This window comes from Sceloporus undulatus, chromosome 1 (assembly GCF_019175285.1).
Source record: "Sceloporus undulatus isolate JIND9_A2432 ecotype Alabama chromosome 1, SceUnd_v1.1, whole genome shotgun sequence".
NCBI lineage: Eukaryota > Metazoa > Chordata > Lepidosauria > Squamata > Phrynosomatidae > Sceloporus > Sceloporus undulatus.
Genome location: NC_056522.1, coordinates 267,226,899 through 267,248,640, shown reverse-complemented (window position 1 = coordinate 267,248,640; position 21,742 = coordinate 267,226,899). Strand labels below are relative to the sequence as shown.

General features: G+C 39.5%; 1 protein-coding gene across 4 annotated transcripts in view; it reads left to right on the top strand.

Annotated features, from left to right (window-relative positions):
* The window catches only part of MOB2 (MOB kinase activator 2), a 150,043-nt gene that overhangs the window by 62,115 nt on the left and 66,186 nt on the right, over nucleotides 1–21,742 (top strand). For 2 of the 4 annotated variants that reach the window (XM_042441589.1, XM_042441579.1), the window contains exon 1: nucleotides 18,103–18,155. The exons of the other annotated variants lie outside the window; for them this stretch is intronic. In XM_042441589.1, the coding sequence (XP_042297523.1) occupies nucleotides 18,118–18,155 (38 nt within the window). In that variant the 5' untranslated portion in view covers nucleotides 18,103–18,117. Of the gene's footprint in view, nucleotides 1–18,102; nucleotides 18,156–21,742 lie in introns of those variants that run through there. 4 annotated transcript variants of the gene reach the window in all.

Genomic DNA, 21,742 nt, shown 5'->3' with positions numbered 1-21,742 from the left:
ATAGCACTGGGCCCAGGACAGAGCCCTGTGGGACCCCACTGGTCACTTCTCTCCAGGATGAAAAGGAGCCATTGTTGAGCACCCTTTGGGTTCGGCCGGTCAACCAATTACAGATCCATGTAACAGTTCCTTTGTCTAGCCCACATTTTACAAGCTTGTTTGCAAGTATGTCATGGGAAACCTTGTCAAAGGCCTTACTGAAATCAAGATATACTACTGTATATCCACAGCATTCCCTTCATCTACCAAGCTGGTAATTTTATGAAAGAAAGAGATTAGATTTGTCTGGCATGACTTGTTTCTCTGAAAGCTGTGTTGACTTTTTGTGATTATGGCATTGCCTTCTAGATGTTCACAGGCTCTCTGTTTAATGATCTGCTCCAGAATCTTTCCTAGTACTGATGTCAGACTAACTGGACGATAATTGTTGGGATCCTCTTTTTTCCCCTTTTTGAAGATGGGGACAACGTTTGCCTTCCGCCAGTCTGCTGGGATCTCTCCTGTTTTCCAGGAGTTTTCAAAGATTATTGCCAATGGCTCCGACATTACATTTGCCAGTTCTTTTAATACCCTTGGATGGAGTTCATCTGGTCCCGGAGACTTAAATTCATTTAGATTAATAAGGTGTTCCTCTACTATCTCTTTATTTATTCTGTGCTGAAATTCCCCTATTCTGTCCTCTGCTCCATTATCCTCAGGTTGAGCACCCTTTGCCTTTTCTGAGAAGACTGAGGCAAAGAAGGTGTTGAGTAATTCTGCCTTTTCTCTGTCTTCTGTTAGCATTTTGCCATCTTCTCCACGCAGTGGCCCTACCGTTTCCTTCTTCTTCCTTTTGCTGCGGACATATCCAAAAAAGCCCTTTTTGTTGTTCTTAACCTCTCTAGCAAGCCTGAGTTCATTCTGCGCTTTAGCTTTTCTGACTTTACCCCTACACATGCCAGCTATTTCTTTGAATTCCTTTTTTGTGATTTCCCCCTTTTTCCATTTCTTATACATGTTCCGTTTCAAACTTAGCTCGGTTGAAAGTTCTTTAGTCATCCATCCTGGTTTCTTGAGACACCTCCCGTTTTTCTTTCTCACTGGAACTGTTTGAAATTATGCCTTCAGTATCTCCCTTTTGAAAAACTCCCATCCGTCCTGAACTCCTTTATCTTTTAGTATTTCTGACCATGGAATCGCCCTCAATACTTCTCTAAGTTTACTGAAATCCGCTCTCCTAAAGTCTAGGATGCGTGTCTGACTATGCCTGGCTTCTCCTTTCCACTGTATTACAAACTCCAGGAGAACATGGTCACTTCCACCTAATGATCCCACCACTTGCATCCCATTAACCAAGTCATCCTTGTTGGTTAGGATCAGATCTAAAATAGCTGACCCCCTTGTTGCCTCTTCCACCTTTTGGACCATGAAATTGTCTTTGAGGCAAGTGAGGAATTTGCTAGACCTTGAGGATCTGGCTGAGTTTGACTTCCAACAAATATCAGGGTAGTTGAAGTCACCCATCACTACTACATCTCTCCTTTCTGACTGTGTGGTCATCTGTTCTAGAAAGATATCATCCAATTCCTCAGTCTGACTTGGGGGTCTGTAGTAGACTCCCACCGTAACATCCTTGTTGTTTCCCTCCCCTTTGATTCTTCTCCAGATGCTCTCCACCTGGCTTCCATGACTGATGTCCAGGATCTCTTCACTGGTGTAAATATCTCTGACATATAGTGCTATTCCTCCTCCTTTCCTGTTTGGCCTATTTCTCTTAATAAGGTTATAACCCCTCTATTTCCACATTCCAATCATGAGACTCATCCCACCAGGTTTCAGTGATGCCTATTATATCATATTTGCTTTGTTGTACTAGGAGTTCGAGTTCATCTTGCTTATTTCCCATGCTCTGTGCATTAGTGTAGAGACATCGCAGACTATGTTTCCCTTTTACTTGCTGCCTGTGCAAGTTTTTTTGCCTCCCACTGTTGGGTCCTTGCACTGTGGTGAGGGGTGACATGATCATACGCTTTAAATACTTCAGGGGCTGCCACAAAGAGGAGGAGACAGGTTTGTTCTCTTCTGTCTCAGAAGGTAGACCTAGGTCTAATTTTTTAAGTTGCAGGAGGGTAGATTTTGATTGAACATTAGAAGGAGCATCTTGACAATAAGAGTAGTACAACAAGAACCATTTGCCTGGAGAGGTGGTGGGCTCTCCTTCTCTGGATGTCTTGAGAAAGAGTCTGGACAGCTACTTTCTGGGGATGCTTTAGTTGGGGATGCATTGAGCAGAGAGTTGGATTTAATAGCCCATAGGGCCCCTCTTAACTCTGAGATTCCATGGGAGAGGGCCTTTTCTGCAATTGGACCCCAGTTGATGACAATGTTGGTTTCATTTTGTCTTCAAGTTAAATGTTTGAAGGCCTATTGACTTTATCCAAATCTGTATATACACATGGTTTTAGATCATTTAACCGTAACTTTTTAAATTTTACAGTTATTTAATGTTTTAGTGTTTAAATTATTTTTGCTTTTTAAAATTGTTTTGCTTTTATTTTAAGTTGTTTAAATTATTGTATGCATTTCAGAGATGGGATATAAATATTTTAAACAAATAAATATTGAGGATGAAGGTGTCAAATAGAGTTAGTTTGTATTTACGTGAGATAGTTTGGATGAAGATAGAAAAGGAAAAGCTATGAATTACAAAGAGTCCACGAGAGTAAGAAAAAAAAAAGACTATGAGACTTGCAAAGGGATAAACTGTTGTGTTAGTCAGGGGTAGGCAACCCTTTTGATCCTGGGGCCGGGTTGCTGTCCCTCAGACAACTGGGGGGCCGAAGCCAAAAAAAATAAATAATTAATTTTTTAAAAAAATTAAATTAATAAATAAACCGGGACAAATGTAGGACAAAATTTTCAAATGGAGGGCACTTTTTAAATAAAAAATGGAGGACATGCGAAAAAAATTGCTGATTTTAAAAAAATGTTAAGATAAATGCATGTTTCTGAGGCTTCTATAGACAATTGTCCCACCATGCCCCTCACACGAGACGCCAAAGGCCCCGGCGGCAGGACTGGGCTGGGGCCGATTCCACTGCCTCGCCGGGCCGCATCCGGCCCGCGGGCCGCAGGTTGCCTACCCCTGGTGTTAGTAGTTTATTAAGCTAATGGAAAACTGCAATTTGGAAAACTGCAATTTCAGTAGTTTATGGAATGTAGAGAATAAAATAGCATTCATAAAAACACCTCAAATATTAAACAACAAAGTTGTATTCATTATGCATAAGACTGTTTCTACTGCCTTGTCAATGTCATAGCAGCATCAGAGGCTCAAAGAACAGCCTTGCAAGTATGGTGAATCTAGTGGAGGTCCTTGTGGCAACAGTACCTTTAGAGAGAGAGTGAGGATTTGAAGGAGGCGTGTCACATGTGATGGTTAGGATTGGGATTACTCCAGTCACACACACCTTAGTCACACACACCTTCGTCATTGACAGAAGTTAGAAAAAATGTACACAACTTTGAATTGCAGAAAAGATTTAGGGATGAAGGCAGCATAGAAGAGATACAAGATAAAGAAGTGGACTGTAAACTTTTGCTATTTGGAGGCTGTAGGAGAGTTAGGTGTTATCTGTTAGGGCCTGCATCCCATTGAGGTTCAGTAAATACAGGAAATGCCCCTTATTCATATATATCAAGAAAGTGAGAGATGGCAGTGGCATAAACCATAACTTTTGTTACTTAACCCAGAATACTAATATGCTAATTTTGCTCCTCAGACCCCCATTTAAGGATGAATAAAATAGCTATGTGATTAGATAAGGAGGGTGCTTGTGGTATGCTTAGTAATTGCTATTTGCTGTGCACCTCCATCTCAGAAAGACTGGTTTTAAATCATGTGCAGACATAATAATTTATTATGTTACAAATGGGAAACTGAAAAACAACAACACACCAAACAACACTTCCTAATGCTGACTATTGTTTTTTTGTTCTGTTTCATAAAAATATGTGTTTAGTGCCACAGATCTTGTTTGTAGTAAGTTGTCTAGGAACATATTTCTATGAAGTTTATGACTGAATGTTACAAACCAGGTGACTCATTGTATTATTAATTTGGAATGTTATCCATAATGTTTAGTGTAGTCAGGGACTGGCTGAGTAAAAAAAGGTAAAGAAAGCAGGGAACTGGGTGTTTTGGAAAGAATTACAGTATATGTGCTGAAACTCTACTCTACTTTCTCGCCTTGGGCTTCTGACTGGTCTCTCCCCATCCACATTTAAACTATATTTTTCAATTGCATTAGAGGCACTGTAGAGAGCTACACCCGGTTATCACATGAAATATTAGCTGTACCAGCAACTGATACATTCTAATATTTAATGTTAGCTTTTAAAAGAAAGACTGAAAAGCATTATGTTAAATCTTTGGAAAAAAAGATTTAACATAAACTAATTTGCAGGTCAAAGGTGCTAAGGACTTTGTATTATTTTTCTGAGTATGTGAGAGGTGAGCCCCTGTTCCTATAGTACACATGGGGAACTGAATTTTAAACCGACTTGTCCGAGCTTGTATGACAACTCCACCATAGAGGTGGGCTAAGAATTTGCATTTCCTAAATCACACACTGTTAGGTTTCATAATAATTTGTCTATAGCATATGTCTGGCTTCTAGCCTGACTCCAAATCACTGTGAATATTTTTTTCTGGAAATGAGGGTTAGAAGTCTTGATTATAAATGAAATAAGACCAAGGGGAGCACTCTGGCTATACCCTTTACCTCCTCAGGAGAACATCTCAGCAAGAGTAAATCATCCTGGACCTATTTATTGTGGATATTTGAATATTTACTTTCTACTCATCCACTATCCCTTATATGAGAATATCAGCCTCCAAGCAGGCATAGTGTGTACCTTTTAATATATGCACAAAAATTACTAATAAAATTATAGTTGATTTGTAAGTGTTAAATAATAATTATATTTCACTTCTTTGTGTAATGAGGCATTCAAACAGAAGATACCTGAACACCAGACTACATTTTCCAATGAACTATGTCATAGGCACAGTGCTTCTGTACAGGACAAATGAGCATTTTGTGCAGCACAAAGACACATTTTGAGAAGATCCTATTATGTAGATTAGCTTGCTATTTTTGCACGCACTTTCTCTTAATAATGCATGGCTACAATTTACTAATGATTGTTGTTTCATAGCTCATAAATGTGTTTTTCTACTTCTGTCCTGCTTTCCCATTATATAGTCTCCAAAGCAGTAGTTACATCCAGAACCTACATATTTATTTACAGATGGCACTCTTACAAAAAGTACACATGACAGTTTATGTGAAATTGTGTACAAAATAAGTTTAAATAAATAAATAAATAAAATGAATAATGACACCTTAGCATGGAAACAAACAGGTAATTAATTCATTTAACAGAAAATTGGTGAAAAGGCTGAATCCTCACTGCCACAATGCAGTTGTAGTTTTTAAAAATGTCTTAATGGTTTTGTTGTTGTGTGCCATCAAGTAATTTCTGGACCCTAAGACGAACCTATCAGAAGGTTTTATTAGCAAAATTTGTTTAGAGAGGGCTTTGTCCTTGTCTTCTTCTGAACATGAGAGAGTGTGACTTGCCCAAGGTCACCCAGTGGACTTCCATGGCTGATTTGGGATTTGATTAGCCCCATGTTCATTAGACATGATCATTAAACAGACAGTGTGTAAGCAATTAGAAAGGAATATTATAATCACAAGAAGTCAACACGGGTTTCTCAAAAACAAGTCATGCCAGACTAATTTTATCTTTTTTGCTGAAATGTCCAGCTTCATAGATGAAGGGAATGCTGTAGATGTATTTTAGTAAGGCTTTTGGCAAGATACCACTTGATATTCTTTCAAAAAAGCAAGTAAAATGTGAGCTACGCAATGCTACTGTTTGGCGGATGTGTAGTTGGTTAAATGGCCAAACTCAAAAGGTGCTTGGCAATGTCTCCTTTTCATGTTGGAGAGAAGTGATCAGTGGTGTGCTACAGGGTTCTCTCTTGGACCCAGTGCTATTCAACATTTTTATCAATGACTTGGATGATGGAATAGAGGACCTGCTTATCAAATTTGCAAATGACACTAAATTAGGGGTAGCTAATACCTCAGAAGACAGGATCAGAATTCAGAATGACCATATCAGATTATAGAGTTGGACCAAAACTAACAAAATGAATTTCAATAGGGAGAAATGTAAAGCAGAAGAAATTTTCTGCACTTAGGCAGAAAAAAAAAAAATGAAATGCTCAGATATAGAATTGGGGACCCCTGGTTTCATAACAGTACATGTGAGAGGTATCTAAGAATCCTAATAGACTATACGTTGAACATGGATCAACAGTGTGATGGTGCAGCTAAAGAAGCTAACGTGATTCTAGGCTACATCAATAGAAATATAGTAGCTAGATCAAGAGAAATAATCTAGTAGTTCTGTTCTGCTTTGGTCAGGCCTCAGCTGGAATACTGTGTCCAATTCTAGGCACCACCATTCGAAAAGGAAGTTGACAAGCTGGGGCATGTCCTGAGGAGGACAACCAAAATGGTGAAAGGTCTGGAAACCATGCCCTATGAGGAGCAATTTAGGGAGCTGGGTATGTTTAGCCTGGAGAAGGGAAGGTTAAGAGGTGACATGATAGCCCTTTTTAAATACTGTATTTGAAAGGATGTCATACTGAAGATAGATCAAGTGTGTTTTCTGTAGCCCCAGAGAACAGGAGCTGGAGCAGAGGATTCAAAGTACAGGAAAAGAGATTCCACCTCAGCATTGTGTGTGTGTGGAGGGTGCTTTGATTGTGTATTTCTGTATGGTAGGAGGATTGACTTGATGGTTCTTGAGGTCTCTTCCAACTCTCTGATTCCATACAAAATGCATTACATTATTTTAACCTGGAGGTGTAAATATTTTTCAGGTAAAGTTCCAGCTAACATGTTAGATAGGGTTGATGAAAAAAACATTCCTGGCTATCACATATCAAAATGAGATTCATACATGGTATTCTAAGAGTAGGATTAGGAATTCCTATAAAGTCTTTTGTATGCTGCTTTGACTATATAAAGAGAATTGGGGGATAAATGATTAAATAATAAACATTTTATCATTGATTAAGTTCTCCCCCACTTAAGTTAGATCTTATTTAAGGAAACAATGCAGTGCCAGGTTTGTTCGGTTGTTTCCCATACTTGAAGAAATCTAGAGGTTGGGGGAGAAATCAGTTTACCTTCTATGTGCAACAGTTAGGAACACTCCATATATTTGAAATTAAAATCCTTCACATGGACAGATTTTATGGTGAGAGAAGCTGAATTCTGTCAGCTACCAAGTTTTTGTTAACCTTGGCAGGCAGGATATTGAAGGCCTTTCTGAATCTACTGGAAATAATATCCAGTTAATACCCTCCAACCTCCCAGTTTTTCAAGCCTATTTTTGCATACATGGTTTACAGCTCATAAAAGAGTCTCTTTAAAAAGAAAAACAGAGATACCTACAAATCTGAATTAAGCTTCTGTTCTGCAGTCTTAACTGTATCTCGCTGGATCCTGACAGTGACAATGACACCTGTCTTGCGCAGCAAGTGGAACTTGGTGAAATATCCTTCAGAATTAGAATTTAATTTCTCTGTTTTGGACCATGTTTTACTTGGTATGTTACTGTTCAAGAAACAACTTTGGCTTTGTAGTAGAAGTCCTTACTAATGATCTGAGGCCTGATGTGAAGGAGAATGGAAAAAAGGAAGCTCTATTCCAAGAAATAGCCTAACACATTTGAACTGAAAAATACTTGTGTGGCCTTCTTCAGGGGAAAGCTATTTGAAAACCAACCAGCAGGTTGGTTTGTTGTTTTTAAATGCATGTCTCTGTATCTTGAAAATGACAACATCTTACCCAAACCTGGTGTTTTTAAGATGTCATTGGCGAATTCTTGTCCACAATTAGGGCAGCTATGGTTGGCTGGTGAACATGTGAACTGTAATCTAAAACAACTGGATCCCAGATTGAGGAGACTATAATACATCTCTCTTTTGTGGGTTTCTAAAATTTACCATGTCACAAAAGATGATGATGTGCCTTCAAATTGTCTGTTGAGTTATGGCAACCACATCAATTTCATACAAGAAATTCATAGGACTTTCTTAGGCAAGATATACTCAGAGGTGGTTAATATTGATAAAATTCCCTTGTCATTACTACTCTTTATATACACAAGAACATACTATTCGGAAATTCTAAAAGAAAGAAAAGACTCTCCTTTAAAGGAAATACAGTTTCAGCATTTAGGAATTGCAGAATTGTCAGCTGCTGGATTTGGGGCTAAAGATTTGGAGATTGTGGGGTTAGGGAAGGTTGATGTCCCCTTGTCTGTCATTTAGTGTGGTATGTGCTGCTTGTCATGAAAGAATGACCTGCTCTACTCTATTTGGTTTGGTATTTTAAAACAAGTGATTTATCTGTCATTTTCTTTTATTTTTGTGCACTTCAGTTCAGACTTAAGAGAATGGTTTCTTCAGCAGAGACAGGGCAACTCTCCTTCATAATACTTTTCTCAAGGGGTTTCTGTTCATTAGAGCAATACAAATATCAAATGAAATGAATCGGGCAATGATTGCTCTCCTTTCTTGAATTCATATGTATAGCTCTCCACAGTACTCCCAAACTTTCCTCCTGGATTGTGTCACTGGCTATATTTTGCAGCAGAGCTTTTTATACCAACTGAGTTCTTGGGTGGAGCAAATTGGCAAGCTGCATAGTTGCTTCCTGTATCTGGGCAAATGTTGTGCCTCTGCATAATTAACTGATTGTTATTTTTCTGTGGAAGGAGGAGAAAACCTCTCCAATAGACTGCAAGCTTTCTCCCCTCTCCCCTTTTCTACAAAATTTATGTAACTGTGAAGTTGAGTGTCTGTGGAATAGTGGTTTCATATATTGGGATATTTAAGAACTTTGGCCATAATCCAGGATGAAGTTAAGCATATCTATCTAGACTTTGACTGTGGTTTTTGTTGGTGGCTGCAGTTAAAAAGTCTCTTAAACTGAAGAGCATGGAATTGCTTGCTAATTGGATTGTAATATTATGTTCTTCTAAAAACTTTGTGTTAAAGTTCTGTGTTATTTGTGTTTTAGTTCTGTAAGACTGTAAGTTTAGCTTTAGGATAGTTTTACTTTTACATTTTAGAAATAACTTTGCAGACAGAACACAAACTGTATTGTTATACAAATTTTAAACTCAAACAATTTTTTTTTTAAAAAAATACTTTCTCACAGTACAGTAGTATGCTGTGAAACATGTAAAAAAGGGAACTGTGACATTTATTGGTCAATTTAAAAATCTAAGTAGTTATGATATATGTAGGGTTGCCATAAGTCAGGACCTCCAAACCGGGACAAATGTAGGACAAATTTTTCTAATGTAGGACACATTTTTTAAAAATGGAGGACATGCGAAAAAATTGATTTTTTAAAAAAATGTTAATATAAATGCCTGTTTCTTAGGCATGATCAAAATGGAGGACATTTGGGCATTATTTCTAGACAGATGTCAGAAATGGACTTCCCTTTCTGGCAAAACACCCCCGACCTCCATTCCAAAACACACACGACAGCACATTTGGGCATTTCACATGGCTTTACTGAACATGGCCTCTTGCATCAGAGGCTTATTCCATAACCAAACCCCTTGGGTTTAACACTTAGCATGGTTTAACATGGCTATGCATATTGAACATGTCAAGGTGGTTTGCACCAAGTGTACTTCTCAGAAGTGTGTGTCAAGGGACTTTGGTTTTTCTTCACTGCGCATGGGTTTGTTAAAATCACAGCAATTTACATTGGCCATGCCTCAGGCCCAAAACCACACAGAAAAGGCACTTTGGAAAGTCACACTCTCTTGGCTTCTGAAACAGTGCATGCATGCCTCTCAAGCTGACCCACTCATATCATCTTCATCATCATCATCACCACCACACTATCACTGTCAAAGTAAGGGAGACTTGTTAGCATTAAAAGCACCCCCCCCAAAAAAAAAACCCACCTTGGGGCCTCTCTGGCCACTCACTCCTTCCCCTCCTCCTTTTCCTCCCCCCTCCTCCTCCTCCTCCTCCTCCTCCTCCATTTGCCTGGGGGCTGGGGCGGACGGGGCGGAGGAGGAGGGTGGTGTGCGGCTGCACACAGGAGGCGAACCGCCTCCAGCTTCGCCTCCTCCACGCGGCCGTGCGGCCTGGAGAAGAGGGGGGCGGCGGCGGCGGAGGAGGTGAGTGGCGCGGCCGCGCGAGGTGGCAAAAGCGGACGGAGCCAGCGCCTCTTGCGCGCGGGCACGCCACCCTCCCCGCCTCCCCGTGCGGCCGCGCCACCTTCCCCCGCCTCCTCCGCCCCCACTTCTCTTCCTCCTCCCCGCCCGCCCGCGCGCAAAAAGCACTGGCTCCGTCCGCCTTTGCCTCCTCTATGTTGCGGGCGGGCGCCAAGCCTGGGGGTGAGGGGGCGGAGGAGGAGGGTGGTGCGGGCGCGCGGGGAGGCGCCTCCTCCGCCCCAGGCAGGCCTCGCTGTCCTCCTCTTCCTCCCCGCCTCCGTGAGGCGGAGGAGGAGGGCAACGAGGCCTTGCAGGCCGCAGCAACTTGGCTGCAACCGGAGGTCCCGGTTTTTGGGCTGCACCCGTGCCGGGAGGGGCTCGGGGCCCCCCAAAATGGGAAATACACTGGTGCAGCCGGGTTATGGCAACCCTAGATATATGCCATGCAGTGGCTTAGTGGTTAAGATGCCAGTTCTGATGATTGGAAGATTGGAAGGTTGGTAGTTCAAGGCCCAAGTGCTGCATGATGTGGTGAGCTCTTGTTATTAGTCCCAGCTTCTGCCAACCCAGCAATTTGAAAGCATGCAAATGAAAATAGTTAGGTGGATACCCCTTCGGTGGGAAGGTAATAGTGTTCTGTGCAGTCATGCTGGCCATGTGACCACTGGGCTGGGTTTGTCTTCAGACAACACTGGCTCTTTGGCTTAGTAACAGAGATGAGCACCGCCCCCTACAGTTGGTTCCAACTAGACATTCGTGTCAAGGGACCTTTACCCTTTCACACACTGTAGGCTTTATATAGCCTATGTGTTCTGTGTGTGTTTGTGTGTGCCCGTGCTTGACTTTTTTCTTTTCTTTTCTTTTCTGCATTCAATCTACTGGTTAATGCTAAATACAGATGCATGTTAAAAAGTATCGTTCATCTCAGCCCCTGCCCTTGGAATAGTATCAGAAGCATGAAACATATGGTAATATAAGGATAAAAAACATAGACAAACAAAATGCTTGCCCAGTTGCTACTTTATTGATGTTTCATTTTACAATTGGTTCATGATTTCCTCCTCAAGATAATGGGCACAGCAAAGGAACCTGGAGGAAGTGCATGAGATGAAAATAACCTTCCCAGTCTCATTTCAAAATGCTTTATTTCTGTCTTGGTTAGTTAATGGATTTGGGATGTCTTATCCAAGCTTTAAGTGCCCTGACCACTGGGCTCCCCTAACTTTGTGATTTTTTTTTAAAAAAAATCACCCCAACACTGGTTAGAACTTTCTCCTGATGAGCCTGTATCTTTCAAATAGAGACATTAAAGCACATATACCCTTGTGCTGCTGTAATTGCCAGGAGAGCCATAGAAAAGCAAAACAAAAGAGTGTTTTATCAGAGGTATTGTTGCAAATGCTCTGTTTCTCCTTAGAAGTGAACATTCAAATTTATTTTAAGTTCTTGAGTAGACTAATAAAACAAAAGGGTGTGATAAACATTGGAATCCTGTTCATCAGGGTTATGGTAACTTGTTTTCAGTTCAGCAGATAAGCTCCAAACCCTTAAATCTCTTTGATCCAGGCCTCTTATAGTACGAAAGTGTTAAAATAAAGAGCAACCAGGTGTCTGGACTTCATTTTAAAGGAGTAACAGCTAATTTACTGGCTGTCTGGCATAAGTGTTAGGAAGAATAGATTCTCTTCTCTTGCTCCTTCCTGGGATACTCCTGGTCTCTCTCAATCAGTATGGCTGCCTGGAGTGTACAAAATGGAGCTAGTAATCAACCTGGAACATTCTTGAATGTTTCTGCAAGGTGTGGCAATGGCTTTCAAAGGGAGTAGGATGAACTCCCTTAGATGTTAATGGTTATGGTCCAAGGTGACCACTTACTACTTAGTTTTGATCAAATGTTACCAGTTTCTGAATAATATAGTAGAGGAGGGCTATTGCTGATGTGTGATATTTGTGGGCTTCCTAAATCTTTCTAGTTGGCTACTGTAGCGCTTGATGTTGGACTAGGTGAGCATTTGGTGTGATCCTGTGTGGCTGCTTTTTGTTTTCTTATAATCTCTTTGGCAGTGAGAAATATCAATACTGTCCAGTCCAGTTTATATTAAATGTAGATAATGAAATGTAAATACAAAAAAAAGTTGTAAATAAAAATACAGACACACTGTGCTGCTAAATAAAACTGAATATAGCAGTGTTGTCTTTGGTAACTCGTAGCTATATTTAAAACTAGCATGGCCTGCCAGATTGTAAGAGGATAAAAAGGGCGAGAGTACAGACCAGCATTGAACAGCAGATGTTAAGATCAGTTGCAGAACCAATGTGATGTACTGGTTAGAGTGTTGAATTAGAGCTGGATAAATCCAGGTTTATATTCCTATTCACTGAACTGTGAAATTGATTGGCTGTCTTTGGGCAAGTTACGCTCTTTCAACCTAAACTCCCCCACAGAGTTGTTGTGGAGTAAGTGGGAAGAAGGGAATGTATACCTTGAGCGATATGTGTGAAGTATGAGGTAAAAATACAACCAACCTTAATTAGACAGACTGTAGGAATAAATGTAGTTTCTGTAAAACTCCAATAATGTTGTCACAGCTTTGAAAATGATGAGAAATTATTGTGTCATATAAAGAGACAAGTTAGCAACTTTCTTGTATTTGCCTTGTACAGATAGTCTGCTTTGTTTTGTGAATTACTGTATTTTCTGGCATACGACTACTTTTTAACCCAGGAAAATCTTCTCAAAAGTTGGAGGTCGTCTTATACACCAGGGGTCATCTTTTATAGCAGGTTCTGAAACCTCCGAGCCGGACTGGAGAATCTGCGGTTGCCATATATGGTGGGGGGGGGGGGGGGGGCCCAAAAACAACCGCGGGGTATGGAAAAAAGAGCTGTGTTTGCGCTACCAGTCTGATAGTCTTGGAGACAGGGAGGGCTGGGCAGGCAGGAAGAGCTGACCAATCCAAGTAGGCTTTGTATACAACAAGTTTTCCTGCTAACTACTTGCATGTCATAAGCATTTGAATCAAAATTACCATATAAGGGCCCGCTGTACTATAAACCACTTTGTGTCCCATTTTGGGAGAAAGGCAGGATACAACTCAAATAAATAGATAAATAAATAAAATAATGGAACTACTGCTTTGGAATTAACGTATTTTCCGGCGTATAAAACGACTGGGCATATAGGACGACCCCCAACTTTTCCAGTTAAAATATAGAGTTTGGGATATACTTGCCGTATAAGACTACCTCTCTTCCAACGCACTGATATTTTTAAAATTTATATTTGGTGTGCGTTGGAAGAGAGGTAGTCTTATACGGCAAGTATATCCCAAACTCATATTTTAACTGGAAAAGTTGAGGGTCGTCTTATACACCAGTCGTTTTATACGCCGGAAAAATATGTTAATTCCAAAGCAGTAGTTCCATTATTTATTTATTATCTATTTATTTGAGTTGTATCCTGCCTTTCTCCCAAATGGGACACAAAGTGGTTTATATACAGCGGGCCTTTATATCCACTGGGATGTGGTCCCAGGACCCCGTGGATACCAAAATCCATGAATCCATGAATACTCAGTTCCCAATATATAGAATATGACATGCCTTAATGGCAAAATTGAGTTTGCTTTTTAGAATTTATATTTTTTGAATACTGTATTTCAAGCTTTGGATGGTTGTATCATGGATACAGAGGGCCAACTGTAGTATGTGTTTGCTTTTATCAAGAGTGGGTTAAGATCTTAAAAGATCTTGGAACAAGGACTTTAAGAAGTTCAGCACTCATCAATAGCTAGATATCCTGATAAGCTTTTAACCTCTTCTAAAAAAACTTCTGAGATCATCTAAGTATTTCATATACTCTATTGTTGTCTTTTTCTTCAGCTTGGTTATACTTTTAAAAGCTGTAACATTACTTTCCAAATATACGAAATTCACAATGGCAGAGGTTAGGAACTCTTCAGTCCATTCTTTCCTGGCACACTACTGTACCCATGAGTCATTTCTTATCAATAGTTGTTGTGATTATGACATTTTGTCCAAATATACATATTGTATTGGGCAGAGCATGTCCTCATCCACCCAACTACATACCTATCTTTATATCCTGTTATGCTTATATTAGTATTTGCTGAAAGTGGCAGTGAAAAAGACTTCTGTTTTCCTGACCTGCTTGATTTTTGGCTGTGGTTGCATTTCTTACACCTCCGTTTTTATTTCTAAATTCTAACATGCTGCTTGCTTTCTTTTAAATACCATTTTAAGTATGACAAATGTAGGCTATTCAAGTTAAAGAAAAGGGAGGAATTGCTACTAGCAGAAGCCAAAGTAATGTGTGAAGTCAGATGATAATTTCCCTAGCTTGTAATAATTCTAAGTGCCAAAGTCAGATCTCTTCAAAAGTGATGAATGTCACTATTATTATATTGTACCTTTCCCCCAATCTGGGATTCAGAAGTTTAAAAAGGTATAGCTAAAAGTTTCATAGGTTAACTGCAACTTCCCAGAGGACCTTTTCTTCTACTACTCCCAGATTATGGAATGGCCTGCTGGAGGAGAGCCGTCAAATTACCAGCTTGGACAGCTTTAAAAAGGCTGTCAAGATGTATCTTTTCCAGCAGGCCTTCCCTGACTAGTAAACCTGGCCACCAACTGAATTCATCATCCCACTGAATACTTGTGCCCCATCTGCTCATCCCTGATATTTTAATTGTATTGCTTTTAATGTTTCATCTGTTTAATTGATGCTTATGGGGAGGGAGGGAATGATTGGGATATGGGGTATGTATGTTCTTGCTTTAATTGTAAGCTGCTTCAATTCGACAGAGAGGTGGGTAAAAATAAAGCTTTTATTTATTATTTTTATTTATATCATTTGTTGTTGTGTGCCTTCAAGAATCCAGTTTACAGTGACCCTAAGGTGAACCTATTACAGGTTTTTCAAGGGCTGAGAGTGTGTGACTCACCCAAGGTCATGCATTGGGTTTCCATGGCCAAGGGGGGCGTTGAATCATGGTCTCCAGAGATGTAATCCAGTGCTCAAAGAGCTACACCGCAATCATATGAAATTTAAAAATATAATTTAAACTGTCAGTATCATTAAAAGTATGACCATTAAAAAGAAAACACACACACACAAAAACAGTGCAGAACATTCCGCAGGTCAACAGCCTGCTTTAACAAAAAAGGCAACAGTGATTCTTCCATGTTACTCTCTGTTCTGGTTGCTATCTCATGTAAACACCTTCTCTCAGAAGACATTACAGACTTTGCCTGCAGGGAAAACCCCTAAGTGAGAAAGCAGCTATAGGGATAGCAATGGAGCCCTGGTGGCGCAGTGGTTAAATGCCTGTACTGCAGCCATTCACTCAAGACCACAAGGTTGCGAGTTGAAGACCAGCAAAAGGGCCCAAGCTCGACTCAGGCTTGCATCCTTCCGAGGTCGCTAAAATGAGTACCCAGACTGTTGGGGGCAAATAGCTTACTTGCTAATTAGCTTACTTGCTGTTCACCGCTATGATCTTTGGAATAGCGGTATACATATATATATATATATATATATATATATATATATATATATATATATAAAAAGTTGAGACTACACACGCTAGCAGGTATCATGTGTGGCTATGCATTGTTTTGCTCACAACTCATGTATTCATCTCAACATTTCCTTGGTGAGAGAGGTGGCATGTAGATGCCAGGCAGAACAGTGTGTGAGTGGCAGTGCACTATTAGAGGACAGAGTTGTGAGTGTCACATGGCTTGCTTTGCCACCCTCAAGCTATGTGCTGAGAGTTGTGTTCCATTTCCAATGCTGAAGAGAGTAAGCTGCCAACCTGGTTGATTTCTGTATCTGGAAATGGAAGGAACAGGGATCTTAACTTTCACCTCATATTGAAAAATGTCTTGAGGTGGGCCTTGGAGGTGTGTGTGTACCACACTGTTCAGTTGTCTTACAGCTGCCATTTGTGTGTGTTACTCTCTTAATTGTGCACTTACTCTTGGCTTGGATTGTTTTATTATTTATAAATCACCCCCCCCCCCGTGTTCTCATGCCACTGCAGAATGTGTTTTTTAAAACCTATCTTCATGTACTTATCTGTGTGTGAGAGAGGGAGTGAGAGAGCTATGCCTTGTTTTACTAATTTTCCCCACTCAATTCAAGAAAACACGTAGACAGACTGGGAGAAAGTGGTTTCACATCCCCCTTCTTCCAAGGCAGTTGGCCTTTCACATGCTACCACCCATTCCTTTTTAAACATTTCTCTTTAGATCCTGCTTTGTATTTTTCTTTTGCCCTGTCCAGTGCCTTGGAGACCTTTGTACTGAATCAATGATGACTATTACTTTAATAAATGTACTTCATGTACCACTGAGGATCTTGTTCATTCCCATATCTCAAACTTCTCTGACGGACATGTTCACAGCTTATTTTTTTGTTCACATGAATTCATGTGCAGATGTTTTCATATAGTGATTGGGGCAGAATCTGTATTTTGATTCTGTACTGCTCCCATATCCATGTCTTTCCTTCACATGTGCATACATTGTTCACATGCTGAAAGTCCCAATGTGACTTACAGTTATTAGCTTACAGTTGTAAACCACTTAGACACTGTTAGTTCAGTATGAAGCGGTATATAAATGAAGCTGTTAGTTTTGATGCTGTTTTGATTCTCACAGGTTACCATCTGAATACTCAAAGTGACTAGCCCATGTGAGCCCATGGCTAAGTAAGGATTCATATCCTGGTCTTCAGAGTTGTAGACCAATGTTCAAACCACTGCATCTTGCTGGCTGTTACACACACACACACACACACACAGAGAGATTGAATTTATATATGAAACTATCTTCCTAGTAGTGCAAAGAAGGCTTTATTTTGTGGAGCCAGTGCAGCAGCTTGAACTCCAGCAAGTCCAAATTTGCTCTTCAGTGTTTAAAAAGAAGGGGGAAAAGGATAATGGTTACGATTCTGTATTGGTGAAACTGTGTAGGTCAGCATCAGTGTTCTGCAGTCAGGGAGCAGGGGAGTTTACAGGAAGGGAAGCTAAGTAGCCTAACTAAAGTCAGTGTGATCCGATGATTTATGCAGGGCAGCTTGCCTAGCACTAGGCTGCTGGAAGCATTCCTCCCTACCCTGCTACCCTGCAATATGCAAGAATAACCTGATTTTTGTGTGTTAAAAGCTCACCTACAAACTAGTCTTCTCTGACACCTTTGGTGATTATTCTGTCATACATACTCCCCAGTTCAATTGTCTCCAGCTTGATCTCTTTCTGACATTTTGGGATCTAGGTAAAAGCTGCTCTGCTTTTTTTCTTCTTTGCCCTGTTGTCCTGAGGCAGTCTTGAATACTTAAGTAATAAATCAAGTGGCTCGAGAGGAAGAGCAATCTCTGAAGCCTCCCGCAGACTAATTAGAAGAGGAAGGCAAAGCACATCAAACTTGATTTTTCTACAGGGTTATTCTTTGAAACATGTGAGAGGATGTAGCATTTTTTTTCATCTCTTCCTTGTCCTATGCTTCAGCTGCCAAACTCTGGTCCTTTTTGGAAGAGGTTTAAGGGATCTGCTTATAAAGAGGTGGAATATTTTACATCCTCAGGCTCTTGTTTTGCCTGTGGTGATTTCCTTCCTGTTAATTGGCGGTTTCTGATTGTTCCCAACTGATGACTTTGTGAAACAGGAAAGAGTTTCCCTGACCAACAAATGTATTTCTGGTAAACAGGTGCTTCTGTTCTCATTAAAACTAGGACAAGCACATTTCATTCTGGATATTTTCATAAAATTTCTGTCTGCAAACATGAAACTCAAGAGGAATGGGTCTTATACATTGAACAGGTAAGGAAAGATATTCATATCTTTCATATATCTCTCACCATCACTAAAATGATCTGAAGATGGTATAGCCTGTGTCTAAAGTTGATAAAAACTGTTTTCCAAAGTGTGTTACTGGTGCTATTACATGTGCTCATTTACAGTATTTTCCTTTGATATTAAAAACAAAGTGTGTTTAAAGGTTGTTAGAGAATTTTTGAAGAAGTTCTTTACCATTTTTGTACCCTGACAAAAACAGGAGATAGTACTCTCTGGTTTACAGAAGAGAGGTAAGGGTGCGAGAAATGTTTGTTCATGATAATGCCATGAATTTATGGCAAATGTGGACTCAGTTTAGATCTTCCAGGAACAAGTTCTGGCTAGCTACATTGGTGCTTCTACATGAAAAAGTGACAAGGGATCTCAGTAGTTGAAATAAGCCTAATTCTTATGCAAGGATGAGAAGTTCTTACTAAAAGGCATTTCTGTCAGTATTTTATTTTTTAAAATATTTTTTAAAAAATAATCTCCTTAATAATCTTTTTCATAACTCTGGCACAAAAAAGTGATGGGGTAGGAAGTATTTCTTAGTCCAGTAAAGTGCTGGAACTTAAACTGAGATTTTTGAATTACATGTTGAGTCTCCCTTATGTGAAATGCTTGGGACTAAGGAGTGTTTAGGATTTTTTTGGTGGGGGGGGGGGGGTTTCAGATTGCCTTTATCTGCACACACAAACACAATAAGATTTTGGAGATGGGACCGAAGTCTAAACACAAACTTCATTTATGTTTTGTATGTATCTTATGCACATAGCTTGAATATAGTTTTATACCACATTTTAATAATCTTGTGCACAAAACAACGTTTGTATACATTGATCCACTAAAAAGAAAATGTATCACTATCTCAGCTACCTATGAAATTTTTTTTGAATTGTTAAATATTTCAGAATTTTGGACAAGGGAGACTCAACCTGTGTAACTATGTGGAAATCCATAGCCCAGGTTTTTGTATAGTTCACATTGTCTGGTCTTACAAAGCTCCTGCATGTTGGATCACAGCTTGCATTAAGTATTTTTTATTAAACAATAAATATAAATTAATTACTTTAGACCAGAATTGACTTCTTGGTGGTGGTTTTTATTGTTGATACGTGAATAATTTGTAAAGTACAGTCATTCACTTTTAGATGTATACTTTGACTCTTAAGTGGAGCAGACCTATTTATAGAAAGAAGACTGGTTGCAAGATTTTTCAGTATCTTCTCTATAGATACTTTTGCTGTAAGAAGTATTACCAAAAATGTCCTTTGAATCTTTGTCTAAATCATCTGTTATTGTTCAGATTTGTTGCATCCATGTTCTCTTGCCTCATAGGAATACTGATATTTTTAATAATGTGCACAGCATATATGGTCACTGCATAGCTGCATTCGTTGTCTCAGTAACTGACACAGTTTATGGAGCTCAAGTCTGTGCAGACCAAGCAAGACGTTATTTATTCTAAGAATAACAGACTCATGTAGCTTCAAGTCTAATTATTTGAACCAGAGCCTCAAGTCTATGTATTTACATGCTTAGTGAGGAATCCAAGCTGAACATTAAAGTAGGATCCATGCACTTAGCCTCCCTTATAGCAGTACTATAGGAGAGGGTGAATGAGTCACTGTTTTAGAGAAACAGCAAAGTGTGGTATTTAATCATTTACTAAAAATTCATCCTTAATAATAATAATAATAATAATAATAATAATAATAATAATAATATTTATTTGTATACCGCCCTCTGGCAAACCAATCCGGGCGGTTAACAACAGATCCTGCTATTCCAAGAACCCTTGGAACTTTTCATAAGGCCTAAATATTGCGTAATAAACTTCTCTGGTTAAACCCTATTACAAATGGGCTATGAAAGGATAAAAGCAGCCTTTAGACAATATATCTAGGATATAGTATTAGAGAACCACAGGGGTAAAATCCCAGTTTTAGGAGATTTGGAAGTGACTTTTGCTAGGCCAACCTACTTGACTAAGGTAACAGCACCCAAACTTAGGGTGACCTTTACCGCAGCCTGTTTCAATGGCCTTTCTTGTGTTGTCTTGGAAAGCAAATAGAAGAAACTCCCTTATGTGAATCAGACATGCTTATGTTCTGATGCTTCAGTTGAATCACTTGTGCATATCTTATTGTATTGTCCATTCTATCAAGGTATTTGCTCCTCTTTAATCTACCCAATTTTACAGAAATTCCCAGGAAGACTAGCTGATTATTACTTAACATTACTGCATGAAGAAGTAGACTCTCAAGTAACTGAGATCATGGCTTGGTTCTGTGCAACTGTTACTACTATGCACAGACAAATTATCCAGGGCCAATTTTATTATTAAATGTTGAAAAAAGGATGCTAGATATTAGGTCCCTTCAATCTGGTGTGAGATATGCTGCCTATCTATATGTACTTTTGCATTTTAGTGGATTTTATTTAATGTATTAGTATGTTTGTAGGTTTGTTTCTGTTGGTTAATACTAGTACAACTTTTTGATACTTGGTCAAAAACTGTAAAGAAATTGATTGAACTTCTCTGGCTCATATTAACCTGAGCTCAGCCTTCAACCTGGCACCCGGCAGATGTGTTCAATTCACGCTTATACCATTCCTTGATAGCATGGATGGGTTGGTGGGAGGTGTATTCTAGCATGTTTAGAGAGCAGTAGCTTCAGAAAGGCCTACTTAGCCTAGTTTCACAGCCGATCTTCTGATGAGCCCAACTGCAATCATTACTCTGCTCACAGTTCCTCACAGTTTTTTTTGCATCTTCTGCTGCAACTTCAATAAACTTCATTACAATCTAAATTTTAAAAAATCAGTGTAGTTCCTATTCAGTTATATTTCCATTTATAACCCAAAGTAAAAGAGGCTGGATCCCTTTGGGGGAAAAAGCTCTTTCAATGACAACTCATAAGGATTTCTTTTTGAAGGCCTTACCTTACTCACTGCCTGCTCAACTCTTAAAAGTAGTGACCTGATCACTTTTTCACTTTTGAGCTCTATTAACAGTTTCTTGCATAAACTTACTGGTAGCTAGTAGAGAACATGATACTTGATTGACCATCTCACACTCAACTACTATTTTGAATATCAAGTACTGCCAGATTTTTCCTGAGTGTGGGAGCATAGGTCTAGTGTAAACAAAAATGCTTAGTTTCTAAGCATAGAAGGAAAAATATCTTTCTCTAATTAAATTCATTCCTAATTTATGTTTGTCTCATCCCAGGTGGCCTCATAATGTTATATAATGGAAACAATGCCAAAGAAAATAGTTCTTCTTGTGCAGCACAAATTCTTAACTTGTCAGCAGAAAGGTAGTTTGCCCTTGTAAACTTTGTCCTCTAAAATCCTTTCCTCGTAATGGGCTCTGTTCTTGTCTTCTTTTCCTGTGTAGTTTAATGGGTGAGGCAAAAATGTACTGATGAAAATGAACATAAGAATAGACCTTCTGGATGATATCGAAGGCCTGATAAAAAGCTGAGAGGACAGGGTAGATGCAGAGCTGGTTACAGGTGTTTGTAGAACTTGTTCCCTTTCACCTGGAACTGGGGAAAATGCAGCAA